General features: G+C 48.4%; 1 protein-coding gene across 4 annotated transcripts in view; it reads right to left on the bottom strand.

The window, feature by feature from the left end:
- COL6A3 (collagen type VI alpha 3 chain) overlaps positions 1-19,703 on the bottom strand; it is an 82,044-nt gene that overhangs the window by 5,631 nt on the left and 56,710 nt on the right. For 3 of the 4 annotated variants that reach the window (XM_045558701.1, XM_045558698.1, XM_045558700.1), the window contains 15 exons: positions 19,491-19,553; positions 17,974-18,024; positions 17,716-17,751; positions 17,186-17,248; positions 16,114-16,176; positions 14,819-14,851; positions 14,697-14,733; positions 14,581-14,592; positions 13,989-14,482; positions 12,102-12,198; positions 10,813-11,511; positions 9,371-9,473; positions 7,322-7,830; positions 5,769-6,032; positions 4,912-5,010 (listed from right to left, as the gene is read on the bottom strand). In XM_045558701.1, the coding sequence (XP_045414657.1) occupies positions 4,912-5,010; positions 5,769-6,032; positions 7,322-7,830; positions 9,371-9,473; positions 10,813-11,511; positions 12,102-12,198; positions 13,989-14,482; positions 14,581-14,592; positions 14,697-14,733; positions 14,819-14,851; positions 16,114-16,176; positions 17,186-17,248; positions 17,716-17,751; positions 17,974-18,024; positions 19,491-19,553 (2,623 nt within the window). The remainder of the gene's footprint in view (positions 1-4,911; positions 5,011-5,768; positions 6,033-7,321; positions 7,831-9,370; positions 9,474-10,812; positions 11,512-12,101; positions 12,199-13,988; positions 14,483-14,580; positions 14,593-14,696; positions 14,734-14,818; positions 14,852-16,113; positions 16,177-17,185; positions 17,249-17,715; positions 17,752-17,973; positions 18,025-19,490; positions 19,554-19,703) is intronic. The other variant, XM_045558699.1, reaches the window with a different exon arrangement.

The following is a 19,703-nucleotide window of genomic DNA, read 5'->3' as shown; positions in this document are numbered from 1 at the left end:
AAATAGAAAGAAATGATTTGGACAGCTAAAAATCTATATAGAAAAAATTAGCCGGGCATGGTGGCGCATGCCTGTAGTCCCAGCTACTCGGGAGGCTGAGGCAGTAGGATTGCTTGAGTCCAGGAGTCTGAGGTTGCTGTGAGCTAGGCTGACGCCACGGCACTCACTCTAGCCCGGGCAACAGAGCGAGACTCTGTCTCAAAAAAAAAAAAAGACTTCATGATAAAAATATGCCCTTCGAGGCTCATCATAGCCCAAACTCTGCAACCGACCGAAAGGCATTTTCACACAGCGACAAACAGATGGCCTCGAACATGGCTGTTTCCCTTTAACCAAATAGAGCAAATATTTGTAGCTATTTAACGCACCTCAACTTATGGGATTAGTTAATTCTTTAAATGATCATTAACATGAAGTCAGATACTTCCCCCATCACATCCTTTCATGCTAATCAGTGATACATATTCATAGTGGATCAGGGCTAACCAAATAAATTTCATCAAATCTAAGATATCTCGACTTTATGACTCACTATTATTCTATGTTCCTCTAAGTAACACAAAATACTACCAGTGAGCCATGACTTGTCATCAACTGTAAGTCACATTTCAATTTCAGAAGTGTTACAGTGGGAAAAAAATTATGCATCTTAGAATCAATAAAATTAGTGAATGTTGATGAACACAAAAGCGATGGCTCCTTCAGAGCTGTGGAACTGACCCGGTAATGCCTGCTCAGACAAAATGCAATCAGCTCTACAAACTGCTAATTCCTAGAATGAGGAATAAAGAATATCATGCATTTTGTTAGTTATTCTGACTAGTTCCTGCACTGCAACCTCAACACATGGTTAAGCCAATAATTTAGGATTCATTGTGTAAAACTGCAAAAAGTAAATTTTCTGAGTTAGATTTTTTTGTGTTTAGAAACTTCAGAGAGTGTTAGCTTTAGTGATAATATGTATGGAAAATACCCATCCACAACTTCCTTAGCCAAAAATGAGAATGGGCAACAAGGAGACAGGGAGGTGGGGACAAAAACCTAAACCAAAAATTGGCAACTACATGGCACTGTCAAAACCAACAGTAACAAAGCATGTGGCAAGAGTGCATAGCACACTCAGTGCTTTTATAAGTTTATGATGATCAACGAGAGGTTCGTTCAATTGCTGCTGTCATTTAGAGGCAGCAGATGTATCACAGAAAAGTGGCTGGGGCGTAATTCTCTTAGATGCTGAGGAAAGCACAAAGTAGGGTGAGATTTTTTTATAGGGATTCACTTTGTTTTGTTTAGAAAAATAAGTATTAACCATTAAAACTGAATCATGTAATACTGCAAAGCCTGGGGTCCTGAATGTTAGTAACGACGCCACAGGTCTGCTGTGGAACCTACCTTCATCTCAGAGCTGAGGTCTCCCTGCCACACACAGCCCTCTGCACCAAGCAGGGCCACAACTTGCAGGAAGCACAGAATCCCCTAACCAGACTGTCCTCGTATTGTGTACCTGTGTCAACGTCCTGGTAAACAGGTAGATACCTGTTTAGATATGAATTCCCAATGGGCAAACATGAACATATGCGAATGAAAACTCAAGTGTTAACCCTGCTCATCTCCTCTCCCCTGCAGCAGGTGACCAGGACTAGGGACTTTTTCGTTTCATAGTGGTTTTGCCCACAGATTCCTGCATAGATTCAAATACAGGTCACCGCATTTCCTAAATCTAAAGTGGCAAACTACGAAAAGTACAGGTCCTTAAGACAGAATCTTTAATTCACAGAGGTAAAACAAGCAAACAATACTATCTAGCATTTAATACTAAGAAAGGAACCCATCTCTGCAAACATAAGCCATGTTTCTAATTAATGGATGTTGCAGAACGTAAGAGGAATTAAAATGCATACATGTCCATATAGAAAAAGCTAGCTTTAAAATGTCATTTTGCCTCAATTATCTAGAAAACACATCTTTGGAGAAATAATACATATTGTGGTCATTGATATTTGGATACAAAATATACCTGCAACTACTAAGAACTCAAATTACTATTTTTTAAGTTATTTAATAAAGAGTGGTTAGTCACCACTCATTTTTCTATCTCCAAAAATATAAATATCATTGAAATATTTTACCCCTCTGAGGAAAATGGCCAAGATGACAATAACCAGGGGGAGGGCCTGTAGGGGGAAGATAAGCTTTCATCTCCTAATTTGGACAGTACGTTTTGAATCGTAGCCATTTTAAAGTGAATATCCAATTAATTCAATTCAAAAAGAGCTCTCAGAAGTGACATGTATGTGGGCGCACCTACGTATATTCACTGGGCTGACGTGTATGAAGCGCCTTCTCCGGGGAAAGCGCTGTTTGTTACCGTGCGGATTACAGAGGTCAGCAATGCAGGGCCTCGTTCTTAAGAAAAACCAGAATTTGCATCTTCACACTGGGTAGGGGATACACAGGGATGCATGGGTACACACACACATACGCACACGTGAAATGGCGAAAGGACGTGCGTCTCCTGGGTTCGAGGGTTATGCATTCATCAGTATGAAGGAAAAAGGTTTCAGATTCATCTATAACAAACAACTTGTAGCCTTGAAAGAAACACAGGCCCCAATTTCGAAAACTCTTTCATCTTCATCATATGGAGAGAGGAGATCTAAGTGTCAAAGGTCTGGATCGAAAGCACCTTCCTAATTCTGAATTTCACAACTCAGTATTTTAAAAAATAAAAATAACCAGCCCAGCCAGACTCTTGCTTAAAGACTGTGTCGTTTGTGTTAACTACACACCGTTTATATGTTCTTATCCCTTCTGGACCATACATGAGAGAACCAAAAACATCCCCATATCTTGCTGTCTGGTTTAGTCCAGGTCATGTTCTCTCAGGGAAGCACTGGATTGGCTAGAAGGTTTATACTTCCCACGCTGTGGTGGGGAAAAGCTAACCCATGAGTGGGAAACGGTGCACACAGGTCTCCGCGACTTTGCCGTGAGAGCTGGACCGGCATCTCTGTGGAAAATCTACCGTGTCCTTTGTGGGTTCTCTTTGAGCTCAAGCACCACTCTGGGCTGGCGGGCGGGGCTCACGCAGGAGGGAGCCGGGTGTGACAGCAGCTGCCGGATGTCACTGGTGCAGAGGCCAAAGGCTCAGCCCTGGTCCTGTGACCTGGGACTCAGAAAACTCCGTATGAGCAGAAAGCAAAAGGGTTGAGCCTTGAATTTTCCTCTTCCGTCTCCACCCGATCCTCATGTCACACGCTTACTTCCATTTTGTGTAGTTTAAGTTGAAAATAGTAACACTAAAATTTTTTTGTAAAATCTTTTTATAGAATGTCTAAGGAGTTAATTACCCAATCTACCATGAACTCCTGGCTCATTTTCATAAATTTCTATTAAGAAGTTTCGGGTTCAGTCTTTCCACTGAAAGGCTAGAGGAGTGTGAAAAACACAAGGCTCTTGCTAACACTGGCCAATTCCTAACCTTGTCTACAAAGGCAAACGATTTTAAACACCTTTCAGCTATAAGTAGGCGACTTATTTACCTTCTTAAACATCTGTGTGTACAGTGGTTCCACGATTCCAGCACGGGCTTGGTTGCTTTCTTTCTAGTAACTGCTAATGCCACATGTCAGCATGGGTGTGGCCCATGAAGGGTCACAGTCCTACAGACACACACAGACACGGGGACACGGGGGAGTCCACCAGTGGAAGAAGGCTTTCTCTTAAAGAAGAGATTCTCCTCCAGTGGCCTCAAAGAGAGGCAGGTGTAGAGTCAGAAAACACTTAGAATCATCTAATTTTCCTTAAACATAAGTGAGATAGGGTGCAGACTCCATAGAAAGGGTCAGATGGAGAAAAAAATTTCATTTTAAAAACAGTAGAAAGAGTAAAATGAAGAATATGTATTTGATAGCCCAAAAACAATGTGCTGTTGCTTCTGACAACACAATGCATATTAAACAGGCAGAGCTGCTTCTAAATCTAGCACGGTACAAAAGCAGCCAGGCACTCGACACATGCCTACTTACCATACCAATCATAGAATAAACACTGTAAAGACATAACACGCTTTCCTTTTCCAGACTGTGCCGATATACAAAAAACAACAAATTGTCCCCATAGTTAGCAGAAAGTTTTTGCTTCAGGTCTATAAAACAATCCTATATCTAAATTCCCATGGAATTTCAAATTTTTCTATTAGTACCAACATCTGTTGCTGAACACTCTTAAGCAACATACAAGGACTATTGTAATAATCATTTTCTCGTGGAAGCACAAGCCACGCTCACATCCTGCTGAACGAGCGATCCCAGGTCTCTCAGAGTCCCACTGCCCAGGAACGGAGCAGGTCACAGCTGTCAGCCCCTGAATCACACCTAACTCGTCACTGACTTAACAGAATGTGCACCTCTGTGGGGCTCAGGCCACATTCAGTGCCATCACAGAGGCCAGCGCAGCTTAGGGAATTAGGACTACCCCATGGGTCAGGTCCAAACCCAGGTATTGCTGGCTTGTCTTGTGTTCTTCTGAGCAGTTTTTTATTAGAGGAAATCAAAACTCTACCCTTTGCAGCATCACAGACCACAAACCCAGTCCAGGCCAGTATGAGGCACAGGGTAAATGACTAACAGGTACATGAACTCTGGCTCTAGTCCCAAAAGCAACTCCCATCGAATTTTCACTAACAGTCTGGTGACAGGCCAGGTAAGTCTCCATGTACAACTGGACATTTGCGAGTAAGATGACGCTGGCCACACAGAGCCACTTTGGACATTTCCCCAGAGAAGTCATGCCTGCCCTAAGGATTAGAACCCAGGAAGACGGCCTGGAATCAAGACTTCAAAACCTGAAAAATTTTTGGAAGAATGTTTTCTCAGTGCCATTAATCGACCTGATATTTTCACAACTCACCTGTTTCGGTAAGAGCCAACGGTTCTGTGCTCACCATTAAATTGATGGTTGAACTAGAAGCTGACCTTGCGGGCTGTGGAGGCGGAGGTTGAGATTTCTCTGTAAAAGAAAGATAACATGTCACTACTAGGTACTCAGAAACTGAAAGGCTTAGGCCTAATCGTGGTGTGGATGGGAATTCCCTTTCCCCAGCACAGTTCTAGGAGAAAAGGGAAGCCTCCCCCTCCACGTCCCTAGAGCAGAGGCGTCAAGAAGAGTGGGAGGGGAGTCCAGAAGAACTTAGAAAGGAGAGAGAGAAGGGACCGTGAATAATTGAGAAAGGCTGGGAAAGCATTTGAGGGCAGCCTCAGCGCAGCGGGGCAGCTGCAGGGACAGCAGCCGGCAGAGGGCAGAGCCCGAGTGCAGCAGGACCAAGGAGGCCAATTCTGCAGGAATGGAGGGCATTCGTCCCCCACCCCACCCCCGGGGCAGTGGGACTCCAGGGCACCTCCGTCACTCCCCAGGGAGCCACCGACTAGCTGTGTCACTCTCGGAACATGGAAGCATAGGCAGGGCGGGCAGCAGACAGCCCCCGCCCGGGGCCATGTTGGAAGGGGCCGTGCTCAGGCCGCCGGATCCTCCACCAAGTAGCCAGGACCCGAGGGCAGGGCCACATTTCACACGCAATCCCATTTCCCATTCTGTTGTTTTATAAAGTTAGGGTGCCACCAAATCACCCAGAGCTCGTGGGCTATTTTTTTTTAATTTTGTTGCTATTTCAGAGCAGATTCAATAAATAAGAATGTTCCCTTCCTGTCCTGTGTGACAGTCCACGCATCACTCAGGTGTGGCGTCTCCTAAACCCGCCATGTACTTACTTGTACTGAAGCTGCCGTGGTAGGCGGCTCTGACCTGCGACTTCACGTAGCAGACCACTGCCACGTGGTACGTCTGCCCGGCGAGCAGGCCCCCGACGACGCGGTCGGTGACCGTGAGGTTCTGCCTCAGAACCAGGGACTGATCCTGGGCGGAGGTGACTGTGAGGTCATAAAAGTAAGAACTCGGGGGCTCGGGCCTGTCCCAGTGGATCCTGGCGCTGTTCTCGGTGATCTCGGTCACCTGCACTTCTCGGGACGCCTTCGCTGGAAGACAGACCAAAGCAGAGTGCGGGTAAAACACAAAGCCCTGCTCGGCCGAGGCGCACGGGCGAGGGACAGCAGCTGACGGGGATGTGTTAGCGGACAGTCGACAGGAAGCTCAGGTGAGGCAGGGAGCTGAGTGCTTGTTCAAGCTCCTAAAAAACACTGCTTTTGTCATCTAACCGCATACACGAAATGTGAAATTTGTGGTAATTAAAAATCTCTTTGTTCATCAAAGTCCATAGCTGCCTTTTGTTTTTCTGTTAAAAATATCTACCGTTCAAAAGAGACTTTGAAAATGCCAGGCCCAGCATGCTCATCGCAAGTTATGTTTGATGCAAAATGAGCCCATCATTTACAATATATTAAGTCATGAAATTTTAGGGCATGACATGAATTTCTTTTAAAGAAGTCTCTGTTTTCTCTCTGTTCATAAAATGAAGATAATTCCCATCTTTTCATGAGCCTTCCTGTGCAGCCTGTGACCCTCTAGAGTCTTCTAATACCTTCTCCGAGGAAAGGATGAAATAACACACTCTGACCCCAGTTCAGCCTGAAACCTGTCTTTCTCAGGGTCGGTGGCAGTGTGGGTTCCAGCCTCTGGGAAGGGCTGACCATCCAGGCTCTGACTCCGCGGTTTGCTGAACTAAACCCCCGATGCTGCCTCAGCACACAGCTGAGGCTCCTGTTCTGCAGGTGCATCAGGGCGGGGGCAAAGCTTGTGGTTATAGAGGGCTCCAGCCAGATCTTTCCAAGTCCTATTCTAGGGGAGGAGGGTCTGGCTCCAGACACCAAGCATAGAAACACCCTCTTCTTGCCCTGAGAACCAACAGCAGGGCTTTTTCTTTCTTTCTCTTTAACTCCCTAAATAGCGTCTAAAACCCTACTTCAACATAGAACCTCTTCCCTTTAGATTAAGACAACTCAATTTCTGGGTGAGGTGCACTGTGCCCCACTGACATCCCAGAGAGAATAGGGGGCCTCCCATGCCTACCCCAAGGCAGGGTTGGGGGTGTTGGATGGGGAATGGGAGAAAGGAGATGGCAGGGACCAGAGACCCATTTCAGCTGCGCTTTCTACAGCATTCACCAGCCTCTACAGAGGATCAGAAGACAAAGACTGCTTTCTAACATAGAAAAAAAACAATGTTCTGACAATTCCATGCTCTGATCAGCACCTTTTAAAATACATCATCCATATGTGCAGACCTCAGATCAATGTTATATTCCAACTGCTTTACAAACAGGCTTTGAGGACGTAACAAGATGGCGGCCCTGACAAGGCTTTCTTACCCACAGGCTTAGCAGTGGCTGGCTTGGTGGTGGCTGGCTTGGCTGCCTGTGGCCTAGGAGCCTCGGGCTTGGTGGCCACTGGTTTTGCAGGAGCAGCAGGAGGTCTCATAGCTGCTGGCTTCCCTGCTGCTGCAGGCTTTGCTGCCACTGGCTTCGCCGCCACTGCAGGTCTGACCGTGGCCGTCTTCGTGGCCACAGGCTTGGCAGCCACAGGTTTTGCAGCGGCCGGCTCCTTCAGAGGGGCAGGTTTTGCAGCAGCCGGCTCCTTGGGAGGGGCTGGCTTTGCAGCAGCCGGCTCCTTGGGAGGGACTGGCTTTGCAGCGGCCGGCTCCTTGGGAGGGGCTGGCTTTGCAGCGGCCGGCTCCTTGGGAGGGGCTGGCTTCACAGATGGCAGATTTACGATAGTTACTGGCTTTGTTGTGGTGGTCACCGGCTTTGTTGTGGTCACTGGCTTCGTTGTGGTCACTGGTTTGGATGTAGGACTTGAAGTAACATTGTTTGGAATGTTTCTGTTAAGGCAAAATAAATATTACCTCTACCTGTACTGTTGCCTGCTATCTAAAGTAAACAAAGACATAACCCCATGAGCTATATGAAATTTGCTGTTTTAGCAAAATGCATGCAGTATTTTTAGAGATTATGTATAGTACTGCATATATTAAATTTCTTCTTTTTAGGACCTGTGCCACACACACACACAAAAAGAAATACTCAACAACATGTAAAAAAATGGAACCATTAACAATGAAGCTTATATTGTACTATAAACACATCTGACATCTTATTTTCAATTTATAAAAAAATGCAGAGAGAAAGTAAAAGAGAGAATAATACATGATATTTAAAAATGTTCTAATTATAACAATTAACCAACTGAAATATGCACCAAAAATTAAATAAAATCAGTAGTTAGCTACTTTCACTATAAGCAAGTATCCACTCAAAAAAATGCCCTGTTTGGCTAGAAAATTATAAAGTCAGCAAATACCGTTTTGTTCCCAAGGCTTATCATTGGGAGTATATGTATGCTTTGTTTATGTTAATCTTGGCTGGGCTTTTTTGTTTGTTTGTTCAGATTTTTTTTCCTTTTTTAGAGACAGGGTCTCACTCTTTCACCCAAGCAGGAGTGCAGTAGCGTGATCACAACTCACTGCAGCCTCAAACTCCTGGGCTCAATGATCCTCCTGACTCAGCCTCCTGAGTAGCTGGGACTATAGGTGCACACACCACGCCCAGCTAATTTTTTTTATTTTTTTGTGGAGACAGGATCTCTCTACATTGCGCAAACTGGTCTCGAACTCCTGGCTTCAAGCAATCCTACCTCTTTGGCCTCCCAAAGTGCTAGGATTACAGGAGTGAGCCACCATGCCTGGCCTTAATTTTGGTTTTTTGTTTGTTCATTTGTTTGTTTTTTAATTTCCTGATCCCTTGTGAATCCCTGGAGAGAACAGCAACATAGTCAAACAGACACCACTGCACAGACCCACATTTTGTTCCTCTCTTTCTCTTAGAGGAAAATTCATTATTTTACAGACATATGGTGCTATGTGTCACATGAAGTATATTTTCAATTTGATATCATAAAATTTCAAATAATAGGTTACTTAGTTCATTCTGTTTTCCTAAAGATAAGAAGGTTGAGCCAACTTTAGGGAATGTTCCAGAGAAATAATAAGGATCGAGCAGGGCTAGCGTCATAGCGCCAGGATAAGGACAAGCAGCTGACACACAGCTGACCACAGACATGTAAGTGAGCCAGGTAGAGACCAGAAGAACCACCCTGCTGAGCCCAGACTAAAATTGCTCACCCACATAATTGCAAATTAAATGGATGGTTCTTGTTCTAAGCCACTAAGTTTCTGGTAGTTGGTTATGCAGCAAAAGCTAACTAATACAACAGATTCTTTGAGAAGAATAGCCTACATTAGCCTTGGGAAGTCACGGTTTCTGAATTCCGATGTTCTCATACATACAGTTAGGAGTTGGATGGAGGACTTCTGCATTGCCATTAGCACTACAACTTTCAAGACAGTAATTAGATTCACTTACACTTGTTTGTGACCAAACTTCATAGAATTCTTTGCTGGTTGGTCCCCTTGGAACCAATCACACTGTTTCCTGATATCTGGGGACAAGTAAAAAGCATTTTCACCTAGAGAAAAACAGAAAACAAAATTTGAAGTTCAAGAGAATTATATGATAGTTAAAATTAATCTATTAATGAGTTAAATGGATCACATAATATTTATTTGGCCCCTAAATATTTGTTGAATTAATTCTTCCAGACAAGCTATGCCCATCATACTTAGACATTAAGTATAATGTCACTTGATCCATGAAACATATTAAGCCAATATGTTCTATTTGGCAATATTTCAGTGACTAGGTTAAAGACAATATTTACTCAACGTGAGGGAGAAGATAGGAAATAGAAAAACATCAAGTGGAGACTTTAACAGATTCCAAATTCTTGAATGCCAAATTATAATCCAATTACTTTTAATATTTTCTCAGTGCTCTGTTGAACAAAGCATTTGTTTTTTATCTGAAGACAGGAACAATGACCCCTGGGTGGTCTGGCTGGCTTACCTTTGCTTCAGATGTTTCCCCTAAATCTTTTGGGGGACAGGCCTTCACAAATGGGAATACTGTTTTCATAGACGTCAACTTTCCCTTGAATGATAAGCTTGCAGCACATCTGTGTTTATTTATACTTTATAAATCTCCCTCCTTAGTTGGCTACTCTGCCTGTCTAAGTCCGGGCCGTCCACTGTGTCGGGCTCTGGGAACGATAAAGGGCTGCACCTCCTCGAGGAACGTGCACTCTGCTGGGGCCCACAGACACACAAATTAATGACCCCCAGGCCACATATCAAATAATAGATGCGGTAAGTACAGTGTCCAGACCAACCCCAGCAGGCGCTGGTAGTGGGGACCCACAGTGACCAGGGGTGGCTGGGCCTGAGCTTCGAAAGTGCATGTGAACTTGCTGCTGGAGCAGGGCGGACAGCAGCCCAGGCAGGGAGAGCCCCCCCAGCAAAGACCCAGAGCTATCCAAGTGGGGGTCTGGCGGCTAAGCCCAGATCAACACAACTCCTTCTAGAAGCTTTCCCCAATGCCCCCCAAAGACACACTTCTCTTGACACCCCCGCATATTATGTCACACATAATAAATGCCTTTTCCCACCCCCTTGTAAACTATCAGGGATGCCAACAGTGCCCCCGGCTGGGAGGTGTTTGGTCCAATGTGGTGGAATATCAGTGAGGGAATGAGGACAAGCATTGCTGTCTGTGTGTCCCCTGCGGACTCTGGCTCCTAAAAGCATTTCTGGCATATGGGGGTGTCAATTATGGTTGTTGAATGAATGGACAAGTTCGTGTCAGCACATGGGTTGTCTTTCCCGGGACTGTTCCCCGACTTCTCCCGGCCCACGGGTGTGGGCTTGCGTGGAGCCGGGGCCAGGGTGCCCGCCATGCGACACAGGACTTACTGCTGACGAACGATGGCAACAGCCTCCCGAAGCGCATCAGAGGCTCCTCGTTGAGCTCGGTCGACTTATCCACCAGCTTGAAGAAGACGTCGTTCGGCTCGCTGGAGAAGCCGTATACCTCCTTGACATTCACCTGCCTGCCGATGCCCAGAACCACGAAGAAGTAGCCCTTGCACTTGGCCTGCAGGATGGCTCTCTGGGCCTCCTCCAGCTGCTGCTCCTGCACCCGGCCTGTCAGCATCAGCACCACGACTTTCAGGTCCCGGGGGTTTGGCGCGCTTTCGAAGACGTTTTCTATGGTGTAGTCAATGGCGCTGCCCAAGGCCCTGGTTCCCTGCAACTGTGTCATCCCCCTGTCGAGGAAGGCCACCATCTTCTCCTTGGAGCCATAGTCGGTCAGGGAGAACTCCACCTTCACAGGCGGCACGCTGGCGTTGCCCGCCGACTCGTAGGGCGCGTGCTGCACGACAGCCACTCTGGCGAAGTGCTGGGAGGCCTTGGGGTCTGGGCTCATGTCCAGCTGCCTGACCAGGTAGCCTATGTACTTCTTCATCTCGTTGAACTGGAACAGAGTGGTGGTCTCGGAGCTGTCCAAGATGAAAGCCATGTCGATGTCCACGTCACTCCCTGCCGCTCTCCTGTCTCTAAAGACAGGCCTCCAGCTGCCAAATCCGCAGGACGGGTCGATGTTGCAGATGTCTGCAAAGAAGCGGGACAGCCCGTTCACTCTGTGCCCCCCACCGCAGGGCAGCGCGGCACAGTGGTCTGCCAGGCGTCTGGGGTGAGTAAAATCGTCACATAAAATAGAAGCCTCTTTATATTAATATCTGGCCGCCTTGATTATGGCCAGATTTCAGTTTTCACCACCTAATACTTAGTAGATAAAACAAATCAGTAACTAAAGTCATTGTAAAATACCATGGGACAGGCATTAAAAAAACAAAAAATATTACCTGCGTTCTTTGCCACTCTTTGAAGAAATGCCCTAGAAAGTCACTAGAGCCAAACATTTTCATTCTAGATTCTAGGTCAAAACTTAAGCAGAGTCCTCCTTGGTTACCTATAAAACTAACGATTCCCCTAGCAAAGAGAAGCCCTGTTTGGGGAGGTCCACTTTAAATACGGAAACTACTTCCGTAGCATTTGCCCTGGTAAACACAAGGCTTTGCGAGTCTTAATTTAACTCAAGCTCTTTACACACATCATGATCATTCGCTCAAATGTCCCTCTCTGGCGATGGCGTCTGCAGTGGCAGCTGGACAGACTCTCCCGCCGGGGAAGCCCCTTACCCAGGCACACGTGGCACAGGAGGACGTTCTTCAGGAAGTCTGTGAGGTCTGCCCGCGCGGGCAGCACGAGTGCGTGCCCCACCGCCGTGTTATTGATCTGGTTCAGACAAAAGAGATTTTTGGTAGGCGTGAACGTGATGAGTAACTATTTGAAAACATAGCAGGAATACGTCAAAGCCACATCTACAAACTAAACTTCCCAACAGCTCAGTATCTTCTCACTGGGGGATGAAGTAGCGCTGAGTGTAACAGAAAAACCCAGGTTTTATTCTAAGGGATGAGCCAGGATTCAAATCCCGCTCACATATTTCTGCTGGGCCCAAAGCAAAAAGTGTTCAACGTCCCTGGGGCTCCGTTTCCTCCACTGTATGATGAAGATAAAAGTACCTTCCTAATGGGGTCATTTGGAGGATTAAATTAGTTAATGTATGTAAAGTACCTAGGTATGTTCTAGCAAGTGTTGGGATGTGAATATTGTCCTTATTTCTGGCAACAGCAGCCAGCAAGTGCAAGCCCATCTGTCCCCACCCTCCCAGGTCTTGTTGACGACAAAGCAAGCAACCAGATCAATGAAAACAGAAGCAAAACATCGTGTCCATCACAGCTCCTGGCTCACACTTGGTAATTATTCACTTAACCAGTGACCAATTTGAATGATGAGTGAGTAATGAATGCATGAATAATTTTTTGATCTTGCTGAAACCACGCTAAGAAACATGCGGCTCCAGGTCACTTGGCCCACACAGGGCAGATGCTGTGAGCCGTGGTCCGTGATCACATTGGCCTGCGGTTTGGCAGAATAAACACTGAGGGATGGTGGCAGTGACCCAGCTGTCTTTTGCTGATACAGGCAGTGACAAAACCATAGAATATCCAGTTTGGAAGGAAAAACACCAGAAATCACCTCACCCCAGCCTCATCTTACAGGTGCAGATTTAAGACACAGAGAGGTTAAGTGCAGGTGTCTTCCTTTACACGGGTGGGTGGGCTGGAACTAGATGGAGCCCAGGCCGCCCGACTCCTGGCTGGGGCTCTTTGACTCCTGCCATCACCCCTGTGCCTCGAGCAGCCCCACCAGAACGCACTGAACAGGTATTAATTGATATAACAATTAAATACGTTATTTAATCAAATGACAAGGGACACCTGGCCTCTCTGTGGGCTGACTCTTGGAGCCTGGCTAAAGGAGGGTTTGCACAGTGGTTCAGGTTGGGAGGGCTGGGTCACCGATGTTTTGGGGACCTCACTAAGAGACCGCAGGCCTCCAGGGGGGGCCACCCTAGGATGATTGCCTTCGGGCCGTCAGGACAGAGTGGGATGGGGGGGTACCAGCATGTGGGCTGCAGAGTCTGAGGGACTAGGGTCTCATCCTCACGTGCGCCCCACTGTAACTGCAGAATCTTCTTATCCATGAGGTGAGACTGACGACACAAACCCCACTGACCTGTCCCAGGAAGTAGATGCCCAGGACAGGGTCACACACAGCTCAGAGTGACCACATGGGACATGCTGGGAGGAGCCGATCAGACCCAAAGGTCTAGGTCCTCACGAACAAAGCAAATAAGCCGCAACACCCCCATCAGCAGCTAAAGAGTCACCAGTGCCGACATCTCCGTCCGGACAGTGAGGACACAGAGCCTCACTTGTTGGCAAGAGAAGTCAATATGTGAGCAGGGACCTGGGGGCAGTGAGTTCCAGGCACTTGGATGTCCCTGTAATGCTGGAGCCATAAGACTGTCCTGGAAACCTCCCCAAGAAGTTCTCAGACAGACTGGCCTCGCCTAGGACCTTTCAGAAGCGATGGGACAGGAACCCACCAAGGCACGAGGACGTGCCTGACACCCGCCCCGAGCCCAGGAAGACAGGGAGAAGCCGCAGGGCACTGACCTGCAGGGCATTGATGAGCTGCCGGTCCTCCTGGCTCGTAAGGAACAGGGGCGTGATCCCCGCGTCGTAGAGCTTTAGCACGGCCTCCCTGAGCTGTGGGGATGCGGGCGTGGGCCTGTTGCTGAAGAACAGGGCCACTTTCCTCATCAGGAATCCGCTCCGCACTCTCTTAAACGTGTTTCTGGCCACGAAGGACATGGCAGTTTCCAGACTCTGCTGTTTGGAGGTCAGAGCCACCTGAAGGTTCTTAATCTTGTCCAAGAGGATAGATTTCCTCTTGGAGTCGGCAAACCGAATCTCCGTGGTCACCTCATTGTTGTAGGTGACCACGGCCACTCGGGCCCCCCGTGGGCAGTTGCTCTCGGCGATGGTCATGTCGCCCACGATGCTCAGCAGCACGTCTCTCATCCGGCTGAACGTGTCTTGGGTGACGCCTTCGGAGGTGTCTAACGCAAAGGCCAGCTCTGTCGGGAAGACGGGGCATTCCAGGGGCCCTGGGGAAAGTGGGGGGCTTTCAGAGACAACCTTCACTTACTGCAAAAGGGGAACTTTCTTTCCTCAGAAGAAAGTCCAGTCACTGAAATCAACTCACCATAGCAGCAAGCTATAAAAGAAAGAGAGAAGAGAGCATGAAAGACATGTTTGCACGTGAGAATTTCAAATGTGAAAATAGAAACTGTCATAGCCAATAGGAAACCATGTACTTACGACACTTATCTTTGATGCTCTGGACAAGGCCACATTGCTTTAAAAGAAAATAAAAGAACATGTAAGGAGAGCTGCTCACAGGCCGACGAGGCAATGATTCGCTCTGGACACATGCAACTTACATCGATGGAGTCGCCTCTGTTGCCCTTGTGACCCTGAAAAACCAAGGAAGGAAAGGCTGAGATGTGCGGCAAAAGCACTGATGCGGAAGGTAAAAGAACGTTCTTTGGCCCATGGAAACATGGCAGAGGATGCAAAGGGGGGCTTTGGGCCACCTTGATCATCCACAGTCTTGCCCAATAAATCTGACTTGATCACTTGGAAAGCAAAAGATAGAAGACTTTGAGAACCAAAGTGTTTCCCCTGTAAGGGGACTTGGCTTTGGAGAGAGCCCCATGTCCTAACAACCTGGCAGCTGGAAATCGCATCTCTGAGCTGAGTCTAGACACTGCTTCTCCTAGGGGAGGCGATTCCTTTCACGCACTTGTTTAATACACCCCATGCCCCTAGGAGAAGCACCGAGGCACGGCTGAGCACTCCTAGTCCCCCCCACGGCTAAGGCATCTTGGCTGGACGATGCCAGCCCCAGCAGCTCGGGGGTAGACTGGAGGCTGCCCCAGCACCCACACACTGCCACCCTGGTGGCCCAGTAGCCATCCATGGGCCCCTGGGCACCTTTCCATGAGGCTCTTTCCGCCTGCCTGGTCTGCTGCCGGATCTGGCTTAACGTCCCCCCTGACACACCCCACCCGCTAAAGCAGCACCTGACCAGCCTTCTCCTCCCTAGTTCAGCCACACTGATCCCTTATCCTTTCCCTCCCGGCGTGATTGTCCAACTTCTGAGTTATCTTTTCCGTTCCTCTTTGAACCTCATCAATTTCAATATCGGGAGAAATTCAAATGAGGACACTAAGATATGAACAACAAACACGTTGTCGAGGGCGGTGGGAGGACACCCTCCCGGCTCCCGGCGGCGGCGGCATGACTGGTGGCTCGAAACCATGGGGGGAAGCTCCCTGGGGGATTTCAAGACCAAAGGAAGCACCCCCCAAACCAAGGCCTGTCGTCACTGTGACGCTTCTGCAGGATGCAAGCGGGAGGCGCTTACATGTGCTCCCTTTGGCTTCCCCCATGCACAAACCTCAAACAAATCCATACCAGGAAACTATTAAAGGCAAATTGTGATACATCCTAGATTGCAGAAGGTGACAGGAAATGTTTTTTAAAAAGTTTCTCGCTACTGTAAAAGTCAAAAGCTCTTCTCCCCATTGGGATGCCAGAAAGGAAGTGGTTAAAAAAAACAGCAAGAGCAGAGCCGAACACCTTGTTTGTGGGGAAGCGAGATGATGGAAGTTTTCCAGACCGTGTGTGAAGCACCCGGCCCCAGGGGCTTGGTCAGAACTGGACAAGTACTTACAGCCGGTCCGGGGTAGCCGGGGTCTCCCTTCTGCCCGACTATTCCTGGAGGTCCCGAATTTCCCTAGAGGGCAGAGCAAGCATCGTTCAATCATGGCGGGAGACTTGAAGTTCTCGGCGGGGCAGGTGAAAGGGATGGTAAAGGTGATCTAATCCAAGGGGCCCCACTGCCCTGAGAAACCTCTCACTTTCAGGGAGGCTAAGTGTCTCCTAAACTCAAGTACGGGGATAAGTGACCTCAGCAAAGCCGATGGGAGCCCCCACAACTATGGGGGTGCTGTGTTCTCTGGCAGGTAAAGGCGGCAGATGCTTGCCCAAGAACCATTGGTAAGACAACAAGATCATCTATGGATGCCCATGGGAATTAGCAAGAGACGATGAATGAGACCGTCGTTCGGTACAGGTAACCAGCCAAGGCTTTGACACTCTACCTTGAGTAGTAGGTGATCTAGCTGGACTGCCTTCACTGATCAAATTAACAGGAAAATCATGATTATTATGAATGGTACTTCAGGCTGAAAATAACTGTTGGCAACGTTTACCCACATCTAGGCCACAACTTGCCCATTCAAGACTCAGTGGCATCTTGGGGGTGAGTTCACACCCACTGAAGGGTGATCCAGACCCCAAGACAGTGTAAGGAAGAGGCACCTTCTCACCGACGGGGTGGGGGCCCTGGGCTTGGCCTTGGCTCGCCCGTGAGCCTGGGACCCTCAGAAGCAGGGCCTCAGTGGCTGGGTGGGTATGGCCAGAGGGGACTGCACACACTTCCAATGTCACCCATTCTGAGACTGGAGCTGGCATCCCTGAGGTCGTCACAGGAAGGGCTCTTGGGCCTCCCTGCGAGGGGAATGCGGCTGCGGGAGGGACAGCCTGGAACCACAGCCTGGCGGTGCCCTGAGGACGTTGGTCTGGGGCTTCGAATTCCCTTCCTCCCTCCCTGCACCCTCACTGGCCAGGCTGCAGGTAAAGGATTATTGTCGAAGAAGAATAGTCCTCAAAGCCCTCAGCAGTAAATGACGCTGCTACACCCGTTCCTGTTCCCACCTGCAGCGGATGCCAGGCAGACTCACCCTCCGGCCTCTGATGCCTTTGGGTCCTGACGGCCCGTCTGCCCCAGGCTCGCCGGGGCCGCCCTGGGAAGAGAGCAGAGAAGGTGCACGTCACGCCCTGGGGCCCAAGGGCTCCTGCGCCCCAAGGGCAGGACCTCAACGGGGCGTCTGAACCGCATTTCCCAGGCAGCCGAATGGCTGACTTTGGTTCCCTTTTCCATGGGTCACTGGTACATTTGTGGCATCTGCAGGCAGCCTTCGTTTACTTAATCAAAAATGATACGTATAGGTTATAGCATTTTACACCTTACAGAGTACTCTGATTGCATATTATTTTATTTAAACCTCATAAGCCCCATGACAAGTGAGTATTGTCACCTCCATTTGACAGATGAGGGACTTCTTAGAGAAGGCAGAGTCTTGCCCTGGGCAGCCCAGTTAGTAAGTGGCTGACCCACGACTAATGCCAAGGTATTCTCATTTTCAGTCCCTGGACATACCAGACTCATCCAACAACTATGATGACGTTTCACCTCCAGGGGACTATTTACCTTTGGTCCTGGGTAGCCAGGGAATCCTCTTTCTCCCTATAAAAGATAAATAAATGACTCAATACTTAGTCCCAATTTAAATGCATCCAAAATAAATTGATCTTGAAAGAAAAAAATCTACAAAATCATTAAAAGAAAACAATCCCTCGAATACAATAAAATTCAAAGGAATAATTCTTTTCAAACACAACACATCCAAAGCTGTCCGTGCAGCCTCCTGGCAGCAGGGGCTCTTAAGAACCCCCGGCAGATACATACTTTTTTGCCTCTGCGTCCTTCACCGCCAACTCCGTCCCGCCCGTCATCTCCCTAAGGGTGGGAAAGACAGTTGCTGCAGGTCTCCTTGTGGGCGCATCGCAACCAGCACCCTGCCCTGCCGCTGCCCTGGGCGGAGGGTCCCTGGGTCCCTGACATGTTTCCAGACCAAGGTTCCCGCTCCTGCCCCCTCCTCCGAGTGTGAACGAGACATGTCTGCGGTGGTCGGCTCAAAGGACTCCTTTAGGGAAAGGGTGCCGGCGGACCACAGACATAAAGAACGTCTAGTAGCTTTTGCTGAAGATCCTGTTTGGCTGTGGAATCAACGACTCACGAAACCAGAGGGGCTTGGAGTTGAAAGGGGTCGGGGAGGGCTCGTGGACTCCGTGTCTCTGAGAGTCTTTGGTTCTACTGAGAGCGAGAACACTGACCTCGTCCTGGGGGCCCCGCTGAGTCCTCTGTGCCAGGTCGTGCCCCTCCCCACACTCCTTCCCTTCCTTCCACGCCACCACCTCCAGACCCCTCCTCCCCAGCGCCCACCTGCCCGTGCACCTGGGTGTGTCCCTGTCGCTCTGCCACGGGAGTGTCCAGAAGGGGATGCCCTTAGTTATTTCAAAGGACCCGGAAGAATTTGTGTGAGGCAAACACTAATATTTCTAGAACGTGGGGAATCGCTACGTAGTTAATCTACAGGTTTAATCAGGTATCGACACCTAGAAAGCTCCCCCTGGCTCTCTCGTCCCCAGATTTACAGAAACAGAATCAAGAAGAGATTTCCTTCAACAGTGCAAACAGATTTTTCCCCCTGTGCTTCTGAGATCAAAAGTAATAGAAACAGATTTTTTAAACTTCAGTTAGCTGGAAATACAACACAAGGGAAGTAGTTTAAAGTGTGGGGAATATAGCAGTCAGATCAACCTGGTCCGTTTATACAGTGTTTAGGTACGGTGACTCGTTTTAGAAAAATTCTCAGTGGAGCGTAGATTTCTTTTTTCTACATAGAAACGCATGCCACAAAATCATTGCTAGTGAGTAGCCGGAGTATTTTTTAAATAGTGTTTTCAAAAATGAGTTATTGAGGTAATAATTTCTATTCTTAGGATGTCTCATTCAAAAGACATTGTTTCTTTCTGGATTGAGACCTTTTCAAATCCAATTCTATTTTATTAATAACCCAAGGACATTTACTCCTTTGCAGAAAAGCCCCTAATCACACTCACGAAGCCTTTGCAAGCCCTAAAGTGAAGGTGGCTCGAGCTTCAGTACTCCACCACGTTCCATTGTATCCGGAAAAAATGGCCCTCTCCACTGCCCACGCCACCCCTCCTCCCTGGCCAATGAAATACACTTATTTTGAAATTTGCAGCTGATAAGCAGCAGGTTTCACTGTTTCCAGTCGTACCCCCAGTAACACAAGGAGCAGGGTTCATGTCATCCCAGTCTGGGCCCCTCTCCTGGCCTCCTGCACCTGTCAGCAAAGGGTCAGCGACAGCGGGAGCCCGAGCGTGCGGGGCCCTTACCGTCTCCCCACGGGGGCCGCGGTTCCCGATGCCGCCCTTGGGTCCTGGGCCTCCGGGCTCGCCCTAGACAGGAGAGACAAAGCAGCTGAGACTCTGGGCCGAGGCTGGTTGGCTGCGTGATGCCGACCGTGCTAATCTAGGGGAGGGTTCCGCCACCTGCTCGCTTCCCCTGTGAGCTTTCAATGGAATGATTTCCTAAATTGCAGTATTCGT

This window comes from Lemur catta, chromosome 8 (genome assembly GCF_020740605.2).
Source record: "Lemur catta isolate mLemCat1 chromosome 8, mLemCat1.pri, whole genome shotgun sequence".
Taxonomy (NCBI): Eukaryota; Metazoa; Chordata; class Mammalia; order Primates; family Lemuridae; genus Lemur; species Lemur catta.
Note: the sequence above shows the minus strand (reverse complement) of the source record. Positions and strands in the feature narration are given on the sequence as shown.